The sequence below is a fragment of the Acipenser ruthenus genome, chromosome 14, assembly GCF_902713425.1.
Source record: "Acipenser ruthenus chromosome 14, fAciRut3.2 maternal haplotype, whole genome shotgun sequence".
NCBI lineage: Eukaryota > Metazoa > Chordata > Actinopteri > Acipenseriformes > Acipenseridae > Acipenser > Acipenser ruthenus.
In genome coordinates, this window is record NC_081202.1 from 29,456,569 (window position 1) to 29,479,399 (window position 22,831).

Genomic DNA, 22,831 nt, shown 5'->3' on the forward strand with positions numbered 1-22,831 from the left:
ACCCATAAAAATAAAAGGAATGTATTTAATCCCAGTCAAGGTTCCTACCTGTGATTGAGATCCCTCCTAAGCCTGTACTGTGCTGTGGCAGTAAACTCAAGTCCAAGAAATGACTATTTGAGGTGGGGTTTGCTGTGTGGTTCAAGTGCATGATATTATTGCGTGGGACACCCATCCAGGGGTAGCGGGCGGGCTGGCCAGGGAAGCTGAATGAGTTGTACATCGCCCTGTGCTGGAACTGAGGGAACCGCTGAGGCAGCACCGAGTTCGGGAAGTTGGGGTTAGAAGGTGCGGTGGTGCTATGCATGAAGCCAGCTCCCGGCCCATTGACTGAGGGGCCATGCAGAGGATTGTGTAAGGAGCCTGGGGAGAGAGGCGACTGGTCCTGGACAGACAGTTCCTTCTCGATAAGATCCGCCAGCGCCTTGCGGGTGATGTCAAAGGGGTCAAACCCGAGGTCGTCCTCTTGCTGTTTCGAGGAACCAAAACCAAAGGCTGCTTGCCAGTCTGTGGATGATGATACTGGTATAGTTTCTATAGCGGGGGGGGATAGAAGTAGAGGGGTTAGATGAGAAACCAGATTCTGATACTCTCAATAACTTCTGGTAAAAATAACTGAAGCACAATTGGATAAGCAATTCCCTAAAATGTATAACTCTCTAGACATAAATGTGTACACTTTCACTATATCCCTATGAGGGACTGATTCATGCTTTGTATTTTCACAATTTAAAAACAAAACATTTTTCAGACAATACTTATGATAAGCCAAAAAAAAGCCATACAAAACACATGACATTGCCTAAATAAATCTCCTTATCTTGTAAATAAACCTGGGATAAGCTTGGCAACAGAACACAGAAATATGTTTTAACTTGGATACAGTTAATTTTATCATTAATATCATACTACTGCCAAGCCAAAGACTATTTGATATTTAAAATTATAGGACAGATCCACAGCCATAAAACAAAATGACATGCTTGCTATTAGTCTAATAGCATTCAATGACTCAGTGAAACTAATGTTACATCTTCACGGAATGGCTCTGCAGTTCAGAGAAGGGCGTGCTTACCTGATGTGAAGAGGCTCTGTGGTTCCGGTGCCGTGGGCCAGTCTGTGTTGTTCTGTGGAGAGCTGGGGAAGGGGGCCAGGCCGCTGGGGATCGGGTTGGGGTGTCGAAAGTTACTGTTGTCTGAGAAGAGGGACTGTGACTCTGCCGCAGCCCCCTCAAACGGAGACCGTGCACTGTGATTGGATGCGCTGATGGGAACCAACAGACTGGGTTTTGAGAGACCAGGCGGTGGCGATGGCGAGTCATAGCTGGGGATCTGAGAATTCACAGTAGATTTTTAATACACATAGATCCACTGAAATTTAAGGGTCCACTGTTTTGCTCATTTTTGATCAATTTTTTTAGAAATCATTGAAAGAAGCCATATCTTTTTTTAATGACAAATATGACACTGTACATACATTACTAAACAAGCATTAGAAAGCCAACTAGCTACTCTTATTTGACTCCTGTAAGCTTGCAAATTTCCCTCCTCTGATCCGAACAAGTACCAAACTAAAAAGACTAAGTGTTAATCTGATTAACTACACCTGACAAATTCTACAGCAATCCTTGAAGTTGGATTATGCTGAATGATAACAGAGCTCATTTAAAGCACTCAATATTACATTTATATTTTTGTTGTTTGCTTACCTGTTGTAAATTTTCACCGTTGCCTAAACTGAGGGATTCTGGAGGTTTGTCAATTGGGCTGGGGGAACAAAAACAAAAAAAATAGTTTGTGGTATTACAGCTAAAAAAGTAGTATATTACACATTTATATGTGGAGTGGCAGTCTTCTGGGGCTAAGGTATAAAACTTTAATGGGACAAGGTAAGCTTTCAAGGAACATTCTACTTTGTCATTTATTTTTATTATATTTTTCTGTAACATGCACCAGTTGGTCTCTTCCAGTTTAACTGCGGAGGAGTCAGAAATCAGTGTTTGAGGATATTACTGTAAATTGAGAGTGTGCCTATGAAAGTGACCATCAGCTGTCTGATGTCAATTTGGTAGAACTACAGCAGGCATAAGAAATCCCAAAAGGGGGTTGAAGATGGAAGACAGCTGCACACACAGACACGCACACTCAATACACACAAAATCCACTCATATATGGAAGACGTCTTTAGACAGTCTCAACTTGCTGTATACAGTATGTATATTATATGCAATTGCCAAGCTAAAAACCCTTGTGATATACAGTGCATATCATTTACAAGAATGCCCTGGCATAACTTAACTTTCAACTTCCATATCCATGACACACAATCAACAGTGATCAGGATCAAATTAAAACACATTTCATTAAGACAGAATGGGCCAGGTGTATCCAGGTGTTCACACCAAAGTGAAATTTACCAAGGATGTCAGTATGTGCATCACTCCAGGGAAGAGCAGACATAGGAATTGTGTATTAGTAAGTAAGAAAGAAAAATCAATCCCTGCATGCATGCACACACACACATATACATATATATAATATACATATATACACAAACTGTATATATACATACATATATAAACATACATATATACATATATATAATATACATATATACACAAACTGTATATATACATACATATATAAACATACATATACATATATACACACACACATATATATATAAACATACATATATACATATACATATACATATATACACACACACACACATATATAATATACATATACATATATACACACACACACATATATATAATATATATATATATATATATATATATATATATATATATATATATATATATATATATATATATATATATATATATATAATTAAATCATTAGTTCTCTCAATTTCTAGGTCATGTTGTTAAAATGGTGTTCTAAACTTTACATTTACCAAACAGAAACTTCAAGTTCAATATATGCACTTAAATGTAACCAACATCAAAAGACATGCACGTAATTGTGCATACTTCATTCAAGCACCTTCTAACAACATACAACATTGTTAGGGCTGTCATTGAATTTGTTAATGATTTATCAATAATTATGTTTTAAATGGAGGGGCATACTTAATATGCAATGTAAACATATACACTAACTGCAGTAAACTAAAGTGAACCCTTGAATGTGAAAATCTCCAAAAAGATTTAAGTATGGATGAAACTGGTGAAATGAAAGGGTAAATCTAACATTCAGGAATTGACCGGAGGGTCGTGGGTTCAGTCCCAGGTGGGGGACACTGCTGCTGTACCCTTGAGCAAGGTACTTTACCTAGATTGCTCCAGTAAAAACCCAACTGTATAAATGTGTAATTGTATGTAAAAATAATGTGATATCTTGTAACAATTGTAAGTCGCCCTGGATAAGGGCATCTGCTAAGAAATAAATAATAATAATAATAATAATAATAATAATAATAATAATAATATGATTGCTCGATACCTCTCAAATCAACGCTTCCTTTAATTTTTTTGTATCCCTCCCCTGAAACACAAAATGACAACTGTATTTCAACTTTGTAACAGTAGTCAAAAACCGTCCATGCGGGCCGGTTGACCTCGTTGGGTTTTTGTACCTTGAAGGGTCGCAAGGTGTTGTGAAGGGGGAAAGGGTGGCTACTTGCCCCATCTCTGAGTCGGGCCCGTCTGGTGTCATGTGTTCTTGATCAGAACCATTATCGAGGAGAGGGGGTGTTTTCCGGTGTTCGTTCAGCAGACCGTTTGCTGCTTTACCAGAGTTCTGTAATGATGGCCAGGCATCTTTGTTATTACTATTGGGCCTGAGAGAGAGAGAGAGAGAGAGAGAGAGAGAGAGAGAGAGAGAGAGAGAGAGAGAGAGAGAGAGAGAGAGAGAGAGAGAGAGAGAGAGAGAGAGAGAGAGAGAGAGAGAGAGAGAGAGAGAGAGAGAGAGAGAGAGAGAGAGAGAGAGAGAGAGAGAGAGAGAGAGAGAGAGAGAGAGAGAGAGAGAGAGAGAAGGAATATGTTACTGTGTGTGCATCTCCAGGGACACAAATTATTTCTGTGACTAACTACCTATAAATCACCACTCGTAAATTTCTAATTATCACATCCAGAAACAACCCTGCCAAGTTAATGGCTACTCATAGTGAGAAACCACACTTAACTCAGTACTAGAGTTGTTTTCTCAAAACCCCTTCTAGAATTCAACTAGAAAATAAAACAGGTCAAGTACCTCTTTTGCGGTTTGAAATGACTCATTGCGTAGCGATGAATCCTGACACTCTATAACCTATTGTGATACCTGACCAAATGGTTCCTTAATTATAATTATAAATGCATGTGATTTAACGTTGCAGGCAGAACACAGGCAGAGACAGCATAGCAGCAGAGGCAGGGGGGCGTGGCCTGTGTGCACCTTTAATTTACAGCAAGACATTACAATATGTAACATGTTAAAGTAGAAAATATGCCAGGAGTAAAGAATACGTTGTGTAGACCTTACTTACCCCAGTGAATTAACTACAAAACAAAGGATGCCAAATAGCAGTTCAATGTATGTATGTATGTGTATATAAATAAATAAAAAGGAGGAATCTGCATTCCAGGTCTAGATCTATCATTTTTTTCCTTAATTTACAGATAAAGCCCCCCCCACCCCCTCCTCCACTTCAGCTGGTTTGGCATTGTTGCTAATGGTGCATTTTATACAATGTAAGATTCAGCAAAAAAATGTTGTGGGAATCATATTTCTATCACATATTTAAAAAAAGATAAGCTAGATCATTTTACAGATTATAACTGACTGCAGTTACAAGTACATGCTTCACTAGAATATACTTCTCTAAAAAAGTTTTTGCAGCCTTGGGAAATAAATACCTCTGCAGTGCACTGGCTTTGCCTTTAGACTTCTCCCCTCCCCCTACAGAAGGTTGTAAGAAGTTGGGGTTCATCTTATAGAGCTCTTGTAGCAGCTTTTGTTCATATTCCTGATGCTTCCCAGCCTAGAGAGAGAGAGAGAGAATGAAAAAGAGAGTTAGAGAGATCAGTCACTCGCTACAGGGAAATCTGCAAGTTGAGCAGAATCCCAGCTGAACCAGTGTCTAAAATTGTACAGGAAATCTAAAAATATGAGGCTAAACCAGCATGTTGTTCGATCTTGTCAACTATCAAAAACTAAGCTAAGTTGGGGATGGTCACTTGGATGGGTGGCCTTCATGTAAAATCAATTGTTGGTGATTTTCTTGGCTAGAGCCAAGGCCTTACCCCAGCATAGCGCTTAGGGACTGTGCTTTATGTCTACTGTAATGTTGATATTCAAGATCCCATGGCACTCTATGAAAAGAGCAGGCATGTTAACCACTGTGTCCTGGATAAATAGCAAAACAAGACAAAAAAATGTCCTTACCTATGGAACTGAAAACTGGATATCGCAGGTAACAATATTTAGCATTTCAATATATCTGTCCATCATTAACATATTTCCAAACTAGCAAACATATACAGGACCAACAGTATCTGTTACAAACTCAATGCATAAAGCTTAAAGAACGTAAAACAAACACTTGAATTTGAAATGTGCTTCAGTGCTTCTTTAACACTGAGCTGCAGACATTCATTTAAGATGAGATCAAACCACATTCTTTGTCAAATCAGTGTAATTACAAAAACAATGTTGTGTGATGGATTTTTTTGGTTCTGTTTTTGTAAGCATTTCTGGATTTCAAAAAGTGTGAGGCTTGATCTCTTGTTCACAGAGGAGGAGGATCAAGGCATTTTTATGACTGGTTTCCCTGAACGCTACTAGAAAAACTGGTTTTGTAGTGGCAGGCATGAATGCTTCAAAACACCCGCCACAATATTCTAATGGAAGTGTTGGGTCATCATGCATATTGGATATAGGACCATAACCCAAGGATTAATTCTACAAGCCGTCTATCAAAGTCTTTTAGATCTGAAGTCTTGTCCATTGGGACTGAAACTGACTTACAACAGGGAGGTGCAGCTTATATATACCACAGAATACAGATCAGGGTTGCAATTTGCACAACAAACTAAAATCAGTCGTCATGTGAGGGATATCCCATATGGTGCTTTCATGTTTCAGGACACCCCCTCCCCTTTTACCTTTCCTGATAAAATAACCATCCAGTCAAGCTCTATACAGAATATTCCTATTAGGAAACATATTGTACCAAGATAAAAAGAAGAGCATGACATATGTGTTACCTGCATCTCCTCTTTAGTGAAACTGGCTGCTTCATCGCCCAGCTCATGAAGATACATGCAGTCTGGTTTAGGGCACTGCATGCTTTTTAGAAAGTAGCTGCAGTATTTAGTTGTACCTAAAGAAGCCTGCACGATAGAAAACAACAAAGGTCAACAAGGCACATGCATCAAGTCATTTAAAAAAAATATACATTATTATCCTTCCCCTGCGAGGGGTTCTTAAAAAAAAGCAAGATTGGAATACCTGGGAGCATTTGTCTAAGGTACCATTGCTTCTTGTGCTATCCAAAGCAACAGGTTTTGCTCAAATATGGAAAAAATTATTTACAAAAACCAGGTCCCCAAACACAGCCAACATCTGAAATTAACTGAAGTCTCATGTGTCAAGGTAACAACCCCCTACGAGAGGAAACTTACTGGCGACTTTGTCTTCAAAAGATGAATTGGCACTTTTTCCAAGCTGCATTAATTTACAAAAAACTCCCACTTTGTTTAAACTTAATTTTACACTAATAAACTTCAACCTAAAAGTCTGTGCCACAAAAGCAGCATAGCAGGATTAATAATTATAATAGAACATGTAATGCTTTGAACGAAAGCCAAAAATAAGCCTTTTATTAAGTTTTACAAAATGCACTAATATTTGTTACTGTGGCTGTTCATAAAATTGCACTACTCACCTTAAGTGTTCTACCATCTACTACTACATTGTTGACACATTGTATAGCCCTGAGGGCATCTTCAGATCGAATATAGGTAACATACGCACTGGCACTGGGACCCTATGGATCAAAGTCAGAATCAGAATTGAATCAGACATGCACTTTTTCAATACAAACACAATTACAGCTCTTCAGTGCGCTAACCCTTTTATGTTGAAAAAACATAATACATTTAATGGGACTTATCTAAAGGCCATTGCGCACAAGGTATTTTCTTTAGCCAGGTGTTTCTTTAGCCACATTTATCATACAATAAATATTACTTTAACAAACATGCACATCTCTAATTGTTTTACAGTAGTGACGTGTTGAGTTTGTAATTCAAATTAGAAATGACAGCATTGGAATAAATCTGGTATGCAATGGCCTTAAAGTTGCAAAAAGAAACGTTTATTCACAATTATTATGTCATTGTAATATGTTTCACAAACTAAATCCCTTTAATGAAAGTAACAACAAACAAGCAAAAAAACAAAACAAGTGTACAGTGAACAGCTGGTTTGAATATGAACTTAAAAATGATCTTATGTTAGATCTTCTGAGTAAGCTGATTTTTACTGTAGCATAATGTGAGGTGGTCTGGCACATTAGGTTTGGACTGTTCCAGCTATATAAAATTCCATAACATGCAACATCATCTTTTAGTGTTTTGTATACAGTCAAATATAATTGTGTTTAGCTTCAGTGTATGACTTATACATGAGCGTAGTATTAGTTTTTCATAATCCTTTTCAATTCCATGTTGTATTTAATATGGGTTTCTGATTGGTTACAGGGGTGTGCAATTCATATCGCCGGACGCCCAGGACAACAAAATTTGTGTGAGGGACAACAAGTTTTGCCGTTATACTTTGCCCCTCGGACAAATAGTTTGTATATTTATTTATTTTTCCTATGGGAAAGTGGAAATGCATCTTCTATTGGTTACAAAGAATCCCAGAAATGGACTACCCTTTTAGCCTCTGGCAAGGCACAGACTAATCTTTAAACTTATGGTATTATTCATGTTTTTTGGAAATTAGCAAAAAAGTGATACTGCTTTCTTAATACATGAACCTGACATTTAAATGCAGCAATCTAGTAAAGTTAAAGAAACACCAGTCGCTAAAGGTATCAGCAGATTAGAAACTTTGTGGTCAAGCGTGTACTTGTTGGAATGTTTAAAAATAATAATAAAAAAAAAAAAACACGTGAAGTTTACTGTTTAGAAGCATTTCAAGACAAACTTTCCCTGGCAAAATTGATACTTTTTTTCTTTCGATTTTAGTGTTGCTAACCTAGTTTGTCATTTATCATATTTACATATTTATAGATTTCAAGCTGTATTTTTTTTTTACTAGATTTGAACAGAAGCAATTAGTTATTTATTGGTAAGGCTATGATTGTCACAGAGGTCATGGAAAGCGTGAAAATTGTGAATTTGAAAAAAGTCAGTGACAGCTTGGAAATGGATGTAAAAAAACACTTTTGAATAGGCACTTCCTTTATTTCCTTTAAAACATGCAGTATGTCATGCATTGAAAATACAAATCTGCAAGTATCTGTAAATTGTTTGGTTGTGTATGCACACAGCATTTACATGTAGCTATGTAGGTCAGTGAATGAGATAGCTGAGCGGAGCAAGCATGTAAAATCGGTGACAGCTAAAATACAAAAAAAATTGTGATAGCTGTTTTCTGTAAAGACAGAAGAACAAGTACATTGGAGAGCAGAAGCTTACCAACTTACAGAGGCTTTCATTACAACGTGTGGTTTGTTTCAGAATCGTGGAAAACCTGGTTCACACAGCACTTCTGTTGCAGATGAATGTGATAGGTCAGGCGCAGACAGCTAAAAGCTGTGCACTATTTGCTATACAGGGCGCATCGCAGCCCATTTGACTGTGCAAAGTGGTCACAGCTACTTTAACTACAGACTGCATTTGCAAAATTGGATACATTTAAGTAGATGTGCAGAGTTTGTACCTCTATACAATAGGATTAAAACAAATCTAAAGCAACATTGTTGGTACATCAGTCCAGGGAAAGAATGTTGCCTCACCCCCCCCCCCCCCCCCAAAAAAAAAAAAAAACACATCAGGGTAGCCAACATGGGACAAGATGTTAGATGAGGAAAAATAAAATGTAAAAAAAAAAAACATTAGAAATAAACAAAAGAAAAAACATTTTGTCTTTGCAGAATTTGATGGAGCCTACTGTAAATATTGTGTGAATTTTGGTAGAACAGTAAAAAATGCAGAGAAACTTTAAAGGTTATACATAAGTCCTTTAAAAATCTGGGGTTCAGCAGTTACAAAACTGAAAGAACGTCAAGAAAAATCTGAATTCAGCAGTAATCACAGTAATGACTTCATACCTGTGATGCAACAAACTAAAACACCTGTACATCAGGAGTGGAAAAAACAGGCAGAAGCTATTTTTATATTTGAATAACTAATAAGTATTGCTTATTATAGTTGTACTCTTAGTATGTTACTTAAATTTACTAGCAAATGTGTTCCAAAGTGCACTGAAAGGCACATTTCCTGAAAGTATGTTATACATTTGTTGAGGTGAGGTGGGGTCACAGGGAACCTTTTTGTGTATGTTGAAAAATTTAGTGAACCATTCAAGCTAGAAGGCTAGATGCGCCCGTTAATCATGAATTGATTGATTGTGTTCACTGTTAAATAAAACCAGAATCCTACAAGTTATTCTACTTTTTTGTGTGTGTTTTGTGCAACAGGGAGGGGACAAGTAGATTTTTACTGGGGACAAGTAGATTGTTCTGTTTGTCCCTTGGACAAAAAGTTTCTCAAAAAATTGCAAACCCCTCATGTTAGTGTGTTGAAGTATGTTCCAATGTGTTTATCTTTAAAGTGTAAAGGTTTGGAAATTAAACAATCATTTTAAAATCAAAGACAGACAACATTTTGAATTGTAAATCCATTTTTGAAAGGTGAAACATTTTTTTTAGCTTTTACTCTTAAAGATACTGTACTTTATTTAGTCTATCTAGGCCTATCGTAAAAGTTAGTGCTTTAAATAGTGCTTGAAATAGTTTCCTAAACTAAGACCATTTTGGCTACAATTGTATAATTCGTACTTAATTGGAATATTACAATTTAATTGTAATTGTAGTTGAAATTTGGCACGCCTGTATAATTGTAGTTGTAATTATACCACTATAATTGACCAGGTCTGATACGATCTTAGCAATTTCCGGCATGACTAATTTACAGAGATACTTTTTCATGAGAAGGTGAATCATAACACCTATTCCAACCCAACTGTCCACTTGTGGTTGCTTAAATGCTAATACAATCCTGCAATAAAAAATCTGCCACTTCTTAGTAAGCTTGACCCCTTACCTGTGAACCTGCATATGACGTGCTGTTATTGATGACTACTTTGTGTATTTTCCCAAACTTCCCAAAATATTCTGGCCGTTTTAAAACCTGCAGCAAGAGGAATGCAAATGAGATTTAAAAGGAAGTGAATAAACAAACAAAAAATAACCACGCAATGTTCAAGTGACCTCTCAAAGTAGAATGTGGGCCACGAGCCAGAAGTGCAGCAATCTGCAGCGAGTGATCAACAAATTGTTTTCATTAGTAGCTTAGAAAAAATACTATTTAAAAATGTAATACACATGAGATCTATAAAGAGACGGCATTTTTTGTAAGATTTACAGGAATTGTACATTCTGTATTGTAAACATGGAAGCCCTATTCCTTTTTATATAAGACTATGTGCGGAACAAGTAGATTTTATGTGACTGCTGAATTGCAGTAACCAGTGAAGGTGGCTCTCCTGACCTCTGGGTCGGCAAGCCGTTGCGACAGCCCCACCACGAAGACCAGGTTCCTCTGCACCACCCTCACGCTGGCGAGGTGCTTCCGGTTCTCTGAGATCTTCTGTTTGCGCTCGTTCTGCTTCTGTTTCTTCTCATTCTTTATCCTCTGCAGCTCCTCCTGTGAAAGGGGTTTGTACACTGCCGGGTCTTCAGGGTAAGGCTGCAGGGAACAGGGACGGTGGAAGGGTAGGTTACTACAGAGTACATACAGGCTAACTACTGGATATCTTCTGTTAACATCCTAGCCACATCTAGATAAATAAAACTCTCACACAGACAGTCTGATCAGTTGTTACCTGCCACAAACAACACTTTGCAGATCGGATATACTGGGTGGGTATAAAATATAGGTACACAAAGTCTTTTTTTTGTTTGTTAGATATACTACAGCATAAAATACAGGTACTATACAAGTTCACTTAACTTTACTCATTTAAAAAATGATATTTCTAGGCCCTTTATTTTCAGTTTAACAATTTTTTATTGATAATTAATAGATTTCTCAAAAGCCCTCTTTAGAGTAACAAAAAAACAAACAAACAGTTTTATATCTAGGCATGAACAAATGTGTTTTTAATGTAAACAGAGTTTTCTCAGTTTCAGCATTTCAATTGAGTTTATTTAGTTGGTAAGATTATTATTTTGTTTCTATTTAGTTTTCAATTAAAATTTAGTTTACTAAATTCATAAAGATATATTTCAGTTTTAGAAAATAAAATCAGTTTTGGTATGTCTTCATTTTAAGACTTTGTTAGGTTCACGACGAGTTGCTGCATAGTGCATACAAAAAAGTTTTCATCACTTAAAATTCCAGCTCTCTGTTTTGACAGTGCAAACACATCCACCCATGTGACTTTGGCAACAATGCCACTGTTATTATAAGTGAACTTCAAAAGATTGTGGTTCAGTTTCAAAAAGACCCTGGTTTCAAGGGTAGATCCTGCCTTACAGTTTAATCTCCACAAACAGAATAATTGTGCTCCACGTATGCCTGAGAGGCAGGTGCTATACACAAGTCTTAGTCTAACTTGGCCACATATTGTACCGTCTTTCTTAATTATTTTGCATCTCTTTTTTTTTTTTTTTTTGCTTTTAATTGCATACTCAAAATGCTCTGAGATCGAGCATTCTTTTTGTCTGTCACTTGTTGATTTTCCAGACATTTTTAACTGCACATAACCAGGTACTTGAGTGTAAAATCACACCTTGACTCATTATCACTATGGGGAGGGACCCAGAGCTGTGAGTTTAGTCACATGTTCGATCAAGACTCCTATTAATAATAGTGCCACAGAACAGGAAGTGCTATTTATATAGTATTTTCGTCAAACTTTATTAATACAAATTAATATTTTAGTTTTCGTTAACTGAAAAATCACAGAATGCAAGTTTCGTTAACTGAAAAAACACTGAATGCAAAATATTATAGCCTAAATGTTTTGGTACCTTTGAAATACACCAGATTTTTACTGCTTTGAATATTATGGCCTCTTTCTCTGTCCATTCCAAAATACCCGCCCTCCATATTAATTCATACAAATTGGGAAATCATTATTAAATTATTAAATTGTTTTTTTTTGTTTTTTTTTTATTTACAAAATTAACTGGTAAAATCCCAAATTAACTTGTACATATAAGGTCATAACAAAAAAAAATAGTGCTAGGATGAACATGATATTTTGATACGCTCAAGATGTAGACAATTATTCGAATATTCATTCATTTGCAAAATGTTATCAATGCCATTATATGTAGCACCATATCAAAGTTGAAAAATAGGCCGAAAGTAAGAAAGGCCTTACTTTACCCTAGTGAATCAACTACAAAATAAAGGATGCCCTAACAGCTGTTACAGTTTATAAAACAAAAAAAACCAAAAAAAAAAAACACTTTTCAGGTAAACAACATCAGTTTTTAACTTGAATAACACTTAAAATAAATGTGGAAAAGGAGGTGTTGTACAGTACAATTAAAAAACAACAGTATTTACTCACCTTGATATTTCTCTTTTATTACATTCCACTTACCAAAAACTAGGATTGCATCATGAAAGAAAAATAAGAAGTTGATCACTATGCAAGACATTTCTTTTGCATGTTGGGCCAGTGTTGGAAAACATAAGGCACTGTGGAGTGACATACCTGACCTGTACCATATTGCAGACAGAAACGGACCCTGATTGACTTGCTTCCCAAATCTGAAGCAGCACCGGCAACTTCACATGTATGCAGAGACAACTATTTGACAACTAGTGTTGCTTGCGCTAATTTAGAAACTGTCGCAAATTCTGGCAACGTGGTAAATCGGTGTACGGCAAAACACGTTGTGATACGCATTTCTATCAATTGTGTAGTTTCTGGAGGTCAAACTTTTTTTTGCCTTTGGATATTCTGGTATTTGTCCCAGCAATAATAAAAAAATATATTGGTTTGCTGCACAGCTGTAGCCATCAATATTTTCAAGGACCGTTATGTATATAAAAAAAAATACATACAACCTAAACAAAGCTGAAAAACATTATACACCAAACTAAAATAAAAAGTTTCATGTTTAGGTTTTGCTTTACCCAAGTTTATAAACAAGAATCAGTTTTTATCAGACCAATTTTGTCAATCACTTAAAAGTATATTGTATGTTTAAACATTTCCAGTGTTTCCAAAGATCCAAATGGACATTAAGTTTGAACTCAAATGACTCAGATTACCTGAGCTTGACTTGAAAACACTATAAAAAAAAAAAAAAAGGACTTTTTGTAAACAGTTTTTTTGAAGTGAACATTTCAACATTCAATATACCTTAGGGTGGCCTAAAATTACATACATTTTTTTTTTTTATATATATATGTTGGGGGCTATCTCTTGTTCTCGCATACCTTTCTACAGGCTGGGCAGAGCCCGTTCTCGTCTGTGCGGATGCGGTGCCAGCAGAAACGGCAGATCTGGTAGCCGCAGGTGCAGGGGAAGAAGTTGATGTCGTCGATCTCTAGGGGCTCCATACAGAGCGGGCACTCCACGGGGTCCTCCTTCACCTCAGGGCTGTGCGACATGGTGGGACACGGCTTTCAGATTTCCAAACACAGGAAATCGGAGCAGAGCTGAATGCTGGGCTGCAGGGAAAGAGAGATAGATGCATAACCTTTTGGGAGCCAGTGAAAGCTCCCCTTTGTGAGCGTGGCGGTGAAAGTGTGGATGTGCATCAGTGTCATCCATACACCTCCACCTACCAGCATTTGAATCAAGGAAACCAGTCTCCAAAACAAAGACACCTACCTCTCAACCTGCCAACATTGAAATCAGGGTCACTGAACCTAGGTGAATAAAAGGTTGTGTACAGGTAACTAGTGGCTAGACTGGAGAAATGACAGGCAGTGCTGTCAATAGGTTAAAACAAGAGAGTGGGAACCTTGTTAAATGAGGGCTGATTAAGTAAAATTCAGAAGCTAAATGATCATGTCATAAATAGGGCATTTGTCAAGTGCTTTTTGTACACCATGGTTACTGCAGTATGTTGCATGAAGGATGTAGTATTGCAACAGACTGGCTGGAAATAGTGCTGAAACAAACGTTCTATTTATTTCATCTGGTAGTTAATATATTACACATAAAAGAACTTGGTGACAACGAGGGACGGATACTTTGCAGGGTTATTTATAATTAGGGCTTCAAGTTTTTGGTTTTAAACAATAATAACCGAAAAACAAACACCCCCAAAGACGTATTTAGAAGATTCGTTTTCTATTTTTTTAAACAGATAAACGTGGGTTTTGGCAGCATATTTTAAATAATATCAATTATTCACTACTCTCTTTCTACATAAAGAAAATGGCTTTCAGAAGGCGGGCAGTGTGCAAAGACACTGCAACTGACCATCAATTTTGTGCACTACGTAATATGCGTCATTTGTGTCAATGTCATTTGCTTAGCAACAGGCTTAATGACCACAAACACAAACAAACCAGCAACATGGCATTATGGTTTTATTCAGTGATGAACCAAAAGTTACTGTAAATATAAAACTGTACAGTTATGATTCTACTATGCATATATTATCAGGCTTCCAAGCCAAAGGCTGGGAAGCCTATTGTTATTGCTGTTTATTATTATTATTATTTTTCTTCCCAAACACCATTGCAGAGTTATGAAAACGCATACGTAAGTAAATGCCTATGGCTGGACAACCAGACTGGCGTCCCCAAATGAAAAAGTCACATGGTTCGCCCGCCATCTTGGATCTCGTGGAAATTTTGGGAATTTTTCAAAACTCTTGCTGTTAAAAACAACTTAAGGTGGAACTATGACAGGCAGCAGACAGTGCAGCAATGGCCTATAAAAACCATATGTTCAATCGAGGTCGATTGAACAATTACTTTGCCCGCTATGCTGGATTAGCACCAAATATTCAACAATCTTCTTGTCTTAAACCGCAACGTCAATCGACACCGAAATTGGCACGCATGTTCATGACCAGGTCCTTTCTACCGTTTGTAAAATCCACACTTTTTCATTAAAAAACATGGTCACGGCGCGCAAATAACCGTTTCACGGCGGCTCTAATTTCATACATTCGTGCATAAATCCAAGGTGCAATACACTACAGTCATGAAACTTTATATGACCATAGAGAATCACGTGAAGTACTTGTGATCTGAAAACGACACATTTTAGTCACAGTTTTGATTTATGGATATCACGGGTATGAATGTAGGCCTATAATGAAACACAGTGTATATTGCCTCAATTACAATAGTCAGATAATAAAGCCATTGATATATATATTGAGGAGAATTGAGTTGTGAAACTTACAGAAGATCATCCTGCGTAAAATTGAAAATGGAGAGATTTGTCTATAATTGTAGAACACCTGCGAGGCACAGTAAGCCTATTAAAAATATATATATATATATTATATATATATATATATATATATATTATATATCAGCAGCAGTGTGGAGTAGTGGTTAGGGCTCTGGACTCTTGACCGGAGGGTTGTGGGTTCAATCCCAGGTGGGGGACACCGCTGCTGTACCCTTGAGCAAGGTACTTTACCTAGATTGCTGCAGTAAAAAACACAATTGTATAAATATGGGTAATTGTATGTAAAAAACAATGTGATATCTTGTAACAATTGTAAGTCGCCCTGGATAAGGGTGTCTGCTAATAAATAAATAAATAAAATAATAATAATAATAATAATAATAATAATAATAATAATAATAATAATAATAATAATAATAATGTGCTCAAAGATCAGTTCCAAAGATTGAGAAAGTGTATGACCTTCTGCAGTTGGTGTGGAAAACCTACTACTTCAGTCCAAAAAGTAAGTGTGAGTTGAAAGCCATTGGGGCTGAGTTAGGCTGCACAATTAGGACACCTTCAGCTGAAAAGACACAGCACTGGCTGCCACACATTTATCAGGCTTTGTCTGTTTTTATTGCAGTCAAATGATGAGAATCTTGCTTCCACTTCTAAAAACACAAACACAGACAGGAAATGGAAAAACTTGCTTTTGTAGGGTTTTGTCATTTTTTACATGATCTCTTTTCAGAGGTGTCAGAACTTAGCCTTACACTGTAGAATGATAGTTAAATTCTTCCCCAGGCAGTTAAAACAATTGAGAACTGAGTTTTGACAATTAAGTTTGAATGAAAAGCCATTAAAAAATGGCTAACTAGAGAAATGTTTGCAGCATGTGGACTCCCAACCCCAGGCAGGTGCACAGCAGCAGGATCAGTCAGGAAGCAGGAGGGGCAGGGCTACCAGCAGTAGCTTTACCAGCATTACATTTCAGGACATTAAAATTAAGGGCCCCCACACTTATGACATTTTAAAAATTGACTTAAAGACACAAAAATCACAGTCAGAGGATTTGAGTCCAGGTTTGACAACATAATTAAGCTTTCCACAGAGGAAGGGGTTTCAGGAGGATCCAGAGTGATACAGTGCTTTTTAATTTTCTGCCATGATGCATGGTCTTACTGAATTGGTATAGTGACCTTTTGGAAAAGAATGGATGCAGTGTTGATGCAGTTCACCTAGACTGGAGAATGCTTAAAATATTGGTCAAAGGTCAGTTTATGAATAAATCCGACAATGGTTTATGGGAGGTCATGCAAACAAAAGAACCCCGTTGCACAGACGTAAAATATCTTCTACATTTAGTGGAAATCATGCTTGGGCTGCCAATAGCAGCTGCCCAATGCGAACGTGTTTTGTGCATAAAATCCAAAATTAAATCCACTGTGATACAAAACTCACTGAATGTGGCTACAGTTGAAGATCTTGTGAGAATCAGTGCAGAGAGCCCTTCACTTGAACTTTTTGACCCAGAGCCTTGTGTTAAGCGCTGATTTTGCCCGAGTAAAAGGAGACGAAGACCAAACCACACTTCCTGGCCAAATGATGCAGACATAACTGTTGGTGACACTGGCTCAGACTCTGATGAATAAGAAAGATTTGATAGTTGTATATAATTCACAGACTTAAGGCCAAATTCCAGCTAATATGTTAAGAAACATTATCAAAAAAGGCAGAAGTGCAGGATATTTAAAGTTCACATTTAAAGCATGAAAGATGAGGAACAACAGCATAAGGAGGAAGGAGAGGTCTATTGGCAGAATAGATTACACAGAGGATAAGGAAGGCAGAGCAAGTCAGAGTCAGGCAACGTAGAAGAGGCAGCACATGAGGCAAAGCAAGGACGAACATTCTGTTTTTGTATCATTTTGTTTTCTTGTATTTTGAAGGAGTTGAATTTGGAGGTAGCTAACTTGCTATTAAACTGGCACCCAATAACTGGATTTGGCACCCAAAAGTTTTGGTCTAGGAGCCATTGGCTCCTTGGGTAAAAAGTTTGTCTGGAGCCCTGTATGAAGAGTCACTTACAATAGGACATTAAAGTTTTTCTTGTGTACAACGACTGCCTAATTATTATTATTATTATTATTATTATTATTATTAGAGCTACATATATATCAAACCTTATTGGAGTAATATGACGAATATTTAATCTTAGGAAAAAATGTAAACGTTGTATGATGAGATTAATTGCTAAGGTATGCCATAGTCATACAATACGGTGGGCAGAAAGAACAAAACATGAACTGTAGTGTGACAGATACACAGGCGGTAATGGCAGTACGATGAAATCTGTTACTTTTCACAATTCTCGGGATTAAAAATACATCTACAGTTCTAATTTGACAGATCACTGTAAGTTAGCGTTTGTATATATATTACTGAAACATACATTCAATGTATTATAGGAACTGAAAAATGATGTGTTTTGAGTGGTGTTTATTTTTAATAACCGAAAATAACCGATTTTGCCAAATAATAAAAAAACGATAAAAACCCTTGAACTGAACAAAAAAACAACCTACGAAAAATTCAAGCCCTATTTATAATATATTTTAATATCTGCATATTCATAACAAACTTCTAAAAATGTCCTTGCTTTTGTTTTCCTGCAGTATCTAACCTTAGTAAACCAAAAATAGTCTCCCTGCCACCAGTTTTTTTTGGTTGCTTTTTAAATATATTTTGTAATATATAAAGCATTTATGCATTGACGGATGGAGTACCATCCTTCACACTCGGTATCTCATAAACTAGGTCACAGAGGTCATTGCCAAACAGGTAATTAGGTCATATAGAAGGACTGTGAGAAATATTTGACCTTTACGTCAAGTTTACAGAATACTACAGAGCAGTCCTTGCTATAAATACTGCATCCTTCATTCACACTCTAGAGAGAAAGATGACCCTTTCAATCGCTCCCTTAACTTTACATTGTACATTCAGTGGATGATTGGCAGTAGAGTGAAATCATCAGCCTGTATCAAATAGCAGTGACAGAAATTAGTGTCCTGAGATTATCAACCAGGAATTAAGTAGGACTGCCAGACGTAATAGTTCAGTTAGAATAAAAATACTGGGAGGGGAGAACCAAGAAAGGAATACAGACACCCAAGACTGATTTTAGTGTGCAGTACAAAGGGAATTGGTTTGCAATCGATTGAGATGACCTGAAAACAATTATTTGCCATTCCAAGACAATAATAGGGCATGATATAGTAGTATAGTAGTAATTCAAAATATCAAGTATGGGTCTAAAATGTAAATCCAGATATGAGTCTAAAATAGCTTAACAACAACTTCCTTCCAGACACTGGTCCATTTCAGTCAACCCTGGCACAAATATTTCACTTCAATACGCATTTTCTGCCAGTGCAAACTGATTTCACTCAAAAGAGGATAGAATACCACCACCACTTATCAAGAAAAGTGATCTAAATTGTGAAAGCTAACAGTTCAGTGCATGCGAGTCTTCAGAGTAAAAGTGCAGTAGGTAAAACGTTCATAAGGGCCATATTTCCCTTTCATGTTTCAATCCTCCTGTCCATATCTATTTTTAGCATTTAATGGAAACCACTAGATCAGGGGTGGCCAACCTTGGTCCTGGAGAGCCACAATCCAGCAGGTTTTATAGGCATCAGTTTCTAAAAGACAACTTAATTGTTGATTAGTTAAGCAGTAATTTGTTCAATTAAGTAATTTAGAGATAACTTAGAATAAAAACCTAAACACCCTGCAGCTCTCATGGATCAGAGCTGACCCACTCCTGAATTCACTGAACAAGTGAACTTGCTAAACTGAGCAACAACTTACATTCTTCAGAAATGGATGATTTCAGGGTTACCTATAAAACCTGCTGGTTTGTGGCTCTCCAGGACCTGGGTTGGCCACCCCTGCAGTAGATGGTTATAAGATGTGGTTGAAACCCATGACAGGGAACGTCCTGTTGCTGGCTCCTGCGCAAATGTGTGCAGCTGGGACGCAGAACAGGAGACGCGTTGCTGGGCAACCAATTGAGCAGTTAGGCTTGCACCGCGCTGAGCTGATCGGGAGCAATGGATTGGTTGTGGGGCATGCCCAGAGATGCTGCGCGGAGCTCAAACAGCTCGAGGCTACTGCACGGCCATTGCTACACAGACAGGCGCGGAGCGAAGGCTTGTGTTTGTTTACATCAAGGAGGAGTGTCCGCTCTGCAGGAACTACTACACAAAACTTTTCCACTCTAAGACGGTGCTTGAGAAGGCATTTCCCAGCCGAGGACGTGTGAAGAGGCTGTTTGAAGAGGCAGGAGTCGTTATGAGAATGCCAGAACTCTGGGAGCACAGAAGTAGCTCAGTTTAGGGGATGCTGATCCCAAACAATGTAAAGAGGGTTTGCATAGAGCAGTAGGTTCCTGGAGCGAGATGTTCCTTTTAGTGGGACTAGCGCTTGACATTTGTGTGGCAAACTTTTATTTTTAGCTTTGTTTTGTTCTGACACTAGGGCTACCCAGTGCTCTGTGTCTGCCTCAGTATTGTTCAGTGACGACCCACACACGTAACAAACCCTCCTGTTAAAATACAAATAAAGAACACAAGTCACCGAAGATAATCAAATGAACACCATTAAGTTTCATATATAATAATGCTGTACCATTTTATTCCAGTTGAAATTTCTCATAATTTCCGAAGACTTTGTTTGGCTGAGAAAAATTACATTATTTCCAGTATATAGATTTCACTGAAAAGGTAAAATACATTTTTAAATAGTACATTGATTTGTACTATTTAAAAATGTATTTTAGCTTTTCACTGAAATCTCTATACTGGAAATAGTCATTTTTCTCAGCCCTTTCCTAGCTCCAGGGATGAGCCTTGCACTTTTTTTTTATTCACAATGCATAACTATGAAGAGTGGTAAAGACATCCTGCACCACAAATACACAAATTAATGGGTTAATTAAATACAAATGACAGTAAACCCTGAGCTATTACTATTCCTCAACAGAGACTGCGTATCATGGGTGAAAAACATGAACATTCACTGTTACTATAGGAACAAAACTCACAAGATCAGTACAGCAAAATTGTCAATACGCAATCACTATCTTGCCAAAGAGCTACTGCCTGCTAAAGGCACCCATGCATATCTGTAATAAATTAGATTCATTCTTCATACGCCTCTACCCAAACACAACAGCTGCACAGTACTCTAAAGAGGATGTGTGGGCAGAACATTTTTAAAAGTTACTGTATCATTGAAGTTGCAACAATACACTCAGCAATTTTCTGTAAGTAGCTGAGAATATATGCTGGATAGTCTGCCAGCCAATATATTTTAAAGTAAACCTACCCTAAATTATATAAGCAGTTCATTTTAGTTAAAAACACTAAGTAATCCTGCAGTGAGCTACAATCATGTTACATTTTTTTTAATTCAAAAGTGTTCAGTTGTGTTTGCATGAATGTGCAGACCTTGGTGACATTCCCTGAAGACAGTTTCAGCTGTAGTGACACAAGCTTCCCCCCTCCCCTTCTTAATACTACTGCCTCACTTTACAACCCAAATAAACAATGCTAACAAAATAAATCTGTATAGACAGACAGTCCAGTTGTTGAACATTTTACAGGGGGGAAAAAAAGTAAAGAGAGATAATATTTTTAACATGATTGGACCATATAATGTCAAAAGTCAATGTCATGGTTGCATACTGAGTTGATATAATTATGCAAATATGAAGTCAATGCCTCAGTCACTGAGTTTTGTAAAATTACTGTCAGAATAAAAAGGTCAATTTTTCTTGTATAATACCCACAACCAAATTTGACCTAGAGAATGAAGGAATATGGCTTCATTTTAGAGTATGACTTTATTACCATCCGAAAACAAAAGACGACCACAATACAGTATGTGAGCCATGTTAGGTCAAAGCCGAAAGTGAAGGGTGTACTTGTTTTCCAGCTGTGAGAGACATCTTAGTGCAAATAGGATCAGCTCACAGTATAAACTACCTGCAGTAAATGAAACAGCACTGTTAAAATGAAGGACAGGAATAATACTGGTATTAATTAATATAAAAATTAAACTAAAAAAGCAATACCTTTCAATTGGGCATTACAAATTATTTAACGTTTACTATAGTACTAAGCAGTACATAATACACTTTTCGGTTAAGGTAGGAAAATTAGATGCATAAGGAAAAGTTATTTGCACATGACATACTTTTGTTTTGTAATACCGAGCATTCAGAAAACCTCATGGCTAAGCATGATAAGTACACACCAACTGTCAGTTAAGTTTTACTTTTATCAAACACCCTACAAATCTACAGGAAACTTAAACAAGCAAACTAAGAACAAAAATAATCTTATTTTGTTAAAACTACTTTAGAATTACATAAAGTGTGCTTGCTTAGGGATTTATGAAAATGGGATTACTTAAATATTATCATCAATCACATTGGAGGTTGGTTATATGTCGTAATTTGAAACAACAACTCTCAATTTACATTTTCAGGCCTTTTTCTTTTCCAAATAGAGATGAAAAATAATTATTTTACAATGTTGACACTGACTGCATCCACCCCTGTATCTCTACCTGTCTGTCTGCTATTTCCTCCTGGAACTCAACCTGAATCTGACCTCCTTTTTCTTTCCCTCCTCCTCCTCCCCCTCCTCTGATCTCTCTATCTCTGTTCCTCTGGAATCTACCACACTCTCTCCCTCTTCCTCCGCAAACAACCTCGGAGTCACCCTGGACCCCTGCCTCTCTTGTTGCAGGCACATCTCCACTCTGGCAAGCACTTGCCGATTCTTCCTGAGCAACATCCGAAGAATCCGACCCTTCCTCACCAACTACGCCACCCAGCTCCTGGTCCAGGCCTTGGTACTCTCCCGCCTAGACTACTGCAACTCCCTCCTGGCTGGCCTCCCTGCGTCCGCCACCCGTCCACTCCAGCTCATCCAGAACTCCACTGCTCGCCTGGTGTGTTCTCTCTGCCTCACTTCCCCCACGCTACTCCACTGCTCCGCTCACTCCACTGGCTCCCGATCACCGCTCGCATCCAGTTCAAGACTCTTGTACTAGCCTACAGATGCCTTGACCAGACTGCACCCAGCTACCTCCAGAACCTCATCTCTCCCTACACCCCCACGCGACCTCTCCGCTCCGCCTGTACTAGAAGACTGGCTCTACCTCCTCTACGCTCCCCTGCCTCCCGAGCCCGC

The 22,831-nt window shown here is 37.6% G+C and overlaps 1 protein-coding gene across 2 annotated transcripts in view; it reads right to left on the bottom strand.

Annotated features, from left to right (window-relative positions):
• LOC117419396 (CCR4-NOT transcription complex subunit 4-like) overlaps positions 1 to 22,831 on the bottom strand; it is a 57,646-nt gene that overhangs the window by 24,975 nt on the left and 9,840 nt on the right. For both annotated transcript variants that reach the window (XM_058986305.1, XM_034032110.3), the window contains exons 2-11: positions 13,643 to 13,876; positions 10,733 to 10,930; positions 10,286 to 10,372; positions 6,895 to 6,996; positions 6,215 to 6,340; positions 4,865 to 4,989; positions 3,604 to 3,807; positions 1,709 to 1,766; positions 1,076 to 1,331; positions 49 to 534 (exon numbers count right to left, since the gene is read on the bottom strand). In XM_058986305.1, the coding sequence (XP_058842288.1) occupies positions 49 to 534; positions 1,076 to 1,331; positions 1,709 to 1,766; positions 3,604 to 3,807; positions 4,865 to 4,989; positions 6,215 to 6,340; positions 6,895 to 6,996; positions 10,286 to 10,372; positions 10,733 to 10,930; positions 13,643 to 13,816 (1,816 nt within the window). In that variant the 5' untranslated portion in view covers positions 13,817 to 13,876. The remainder of the gene's footprint in view (positions 1 to 48; positions 535 to 1,075; positions 1,332 to 1,708; positions 1,767 to 3,603; positions 3,808 to 4,864; positions 4,990 to 6,214; positions 6,341 to 6,894; positions 6,997 to 10,285; positions 10,373 to 10,732; positions 10,931 to 13,642; positions 13,877 to 22,831) is intronic.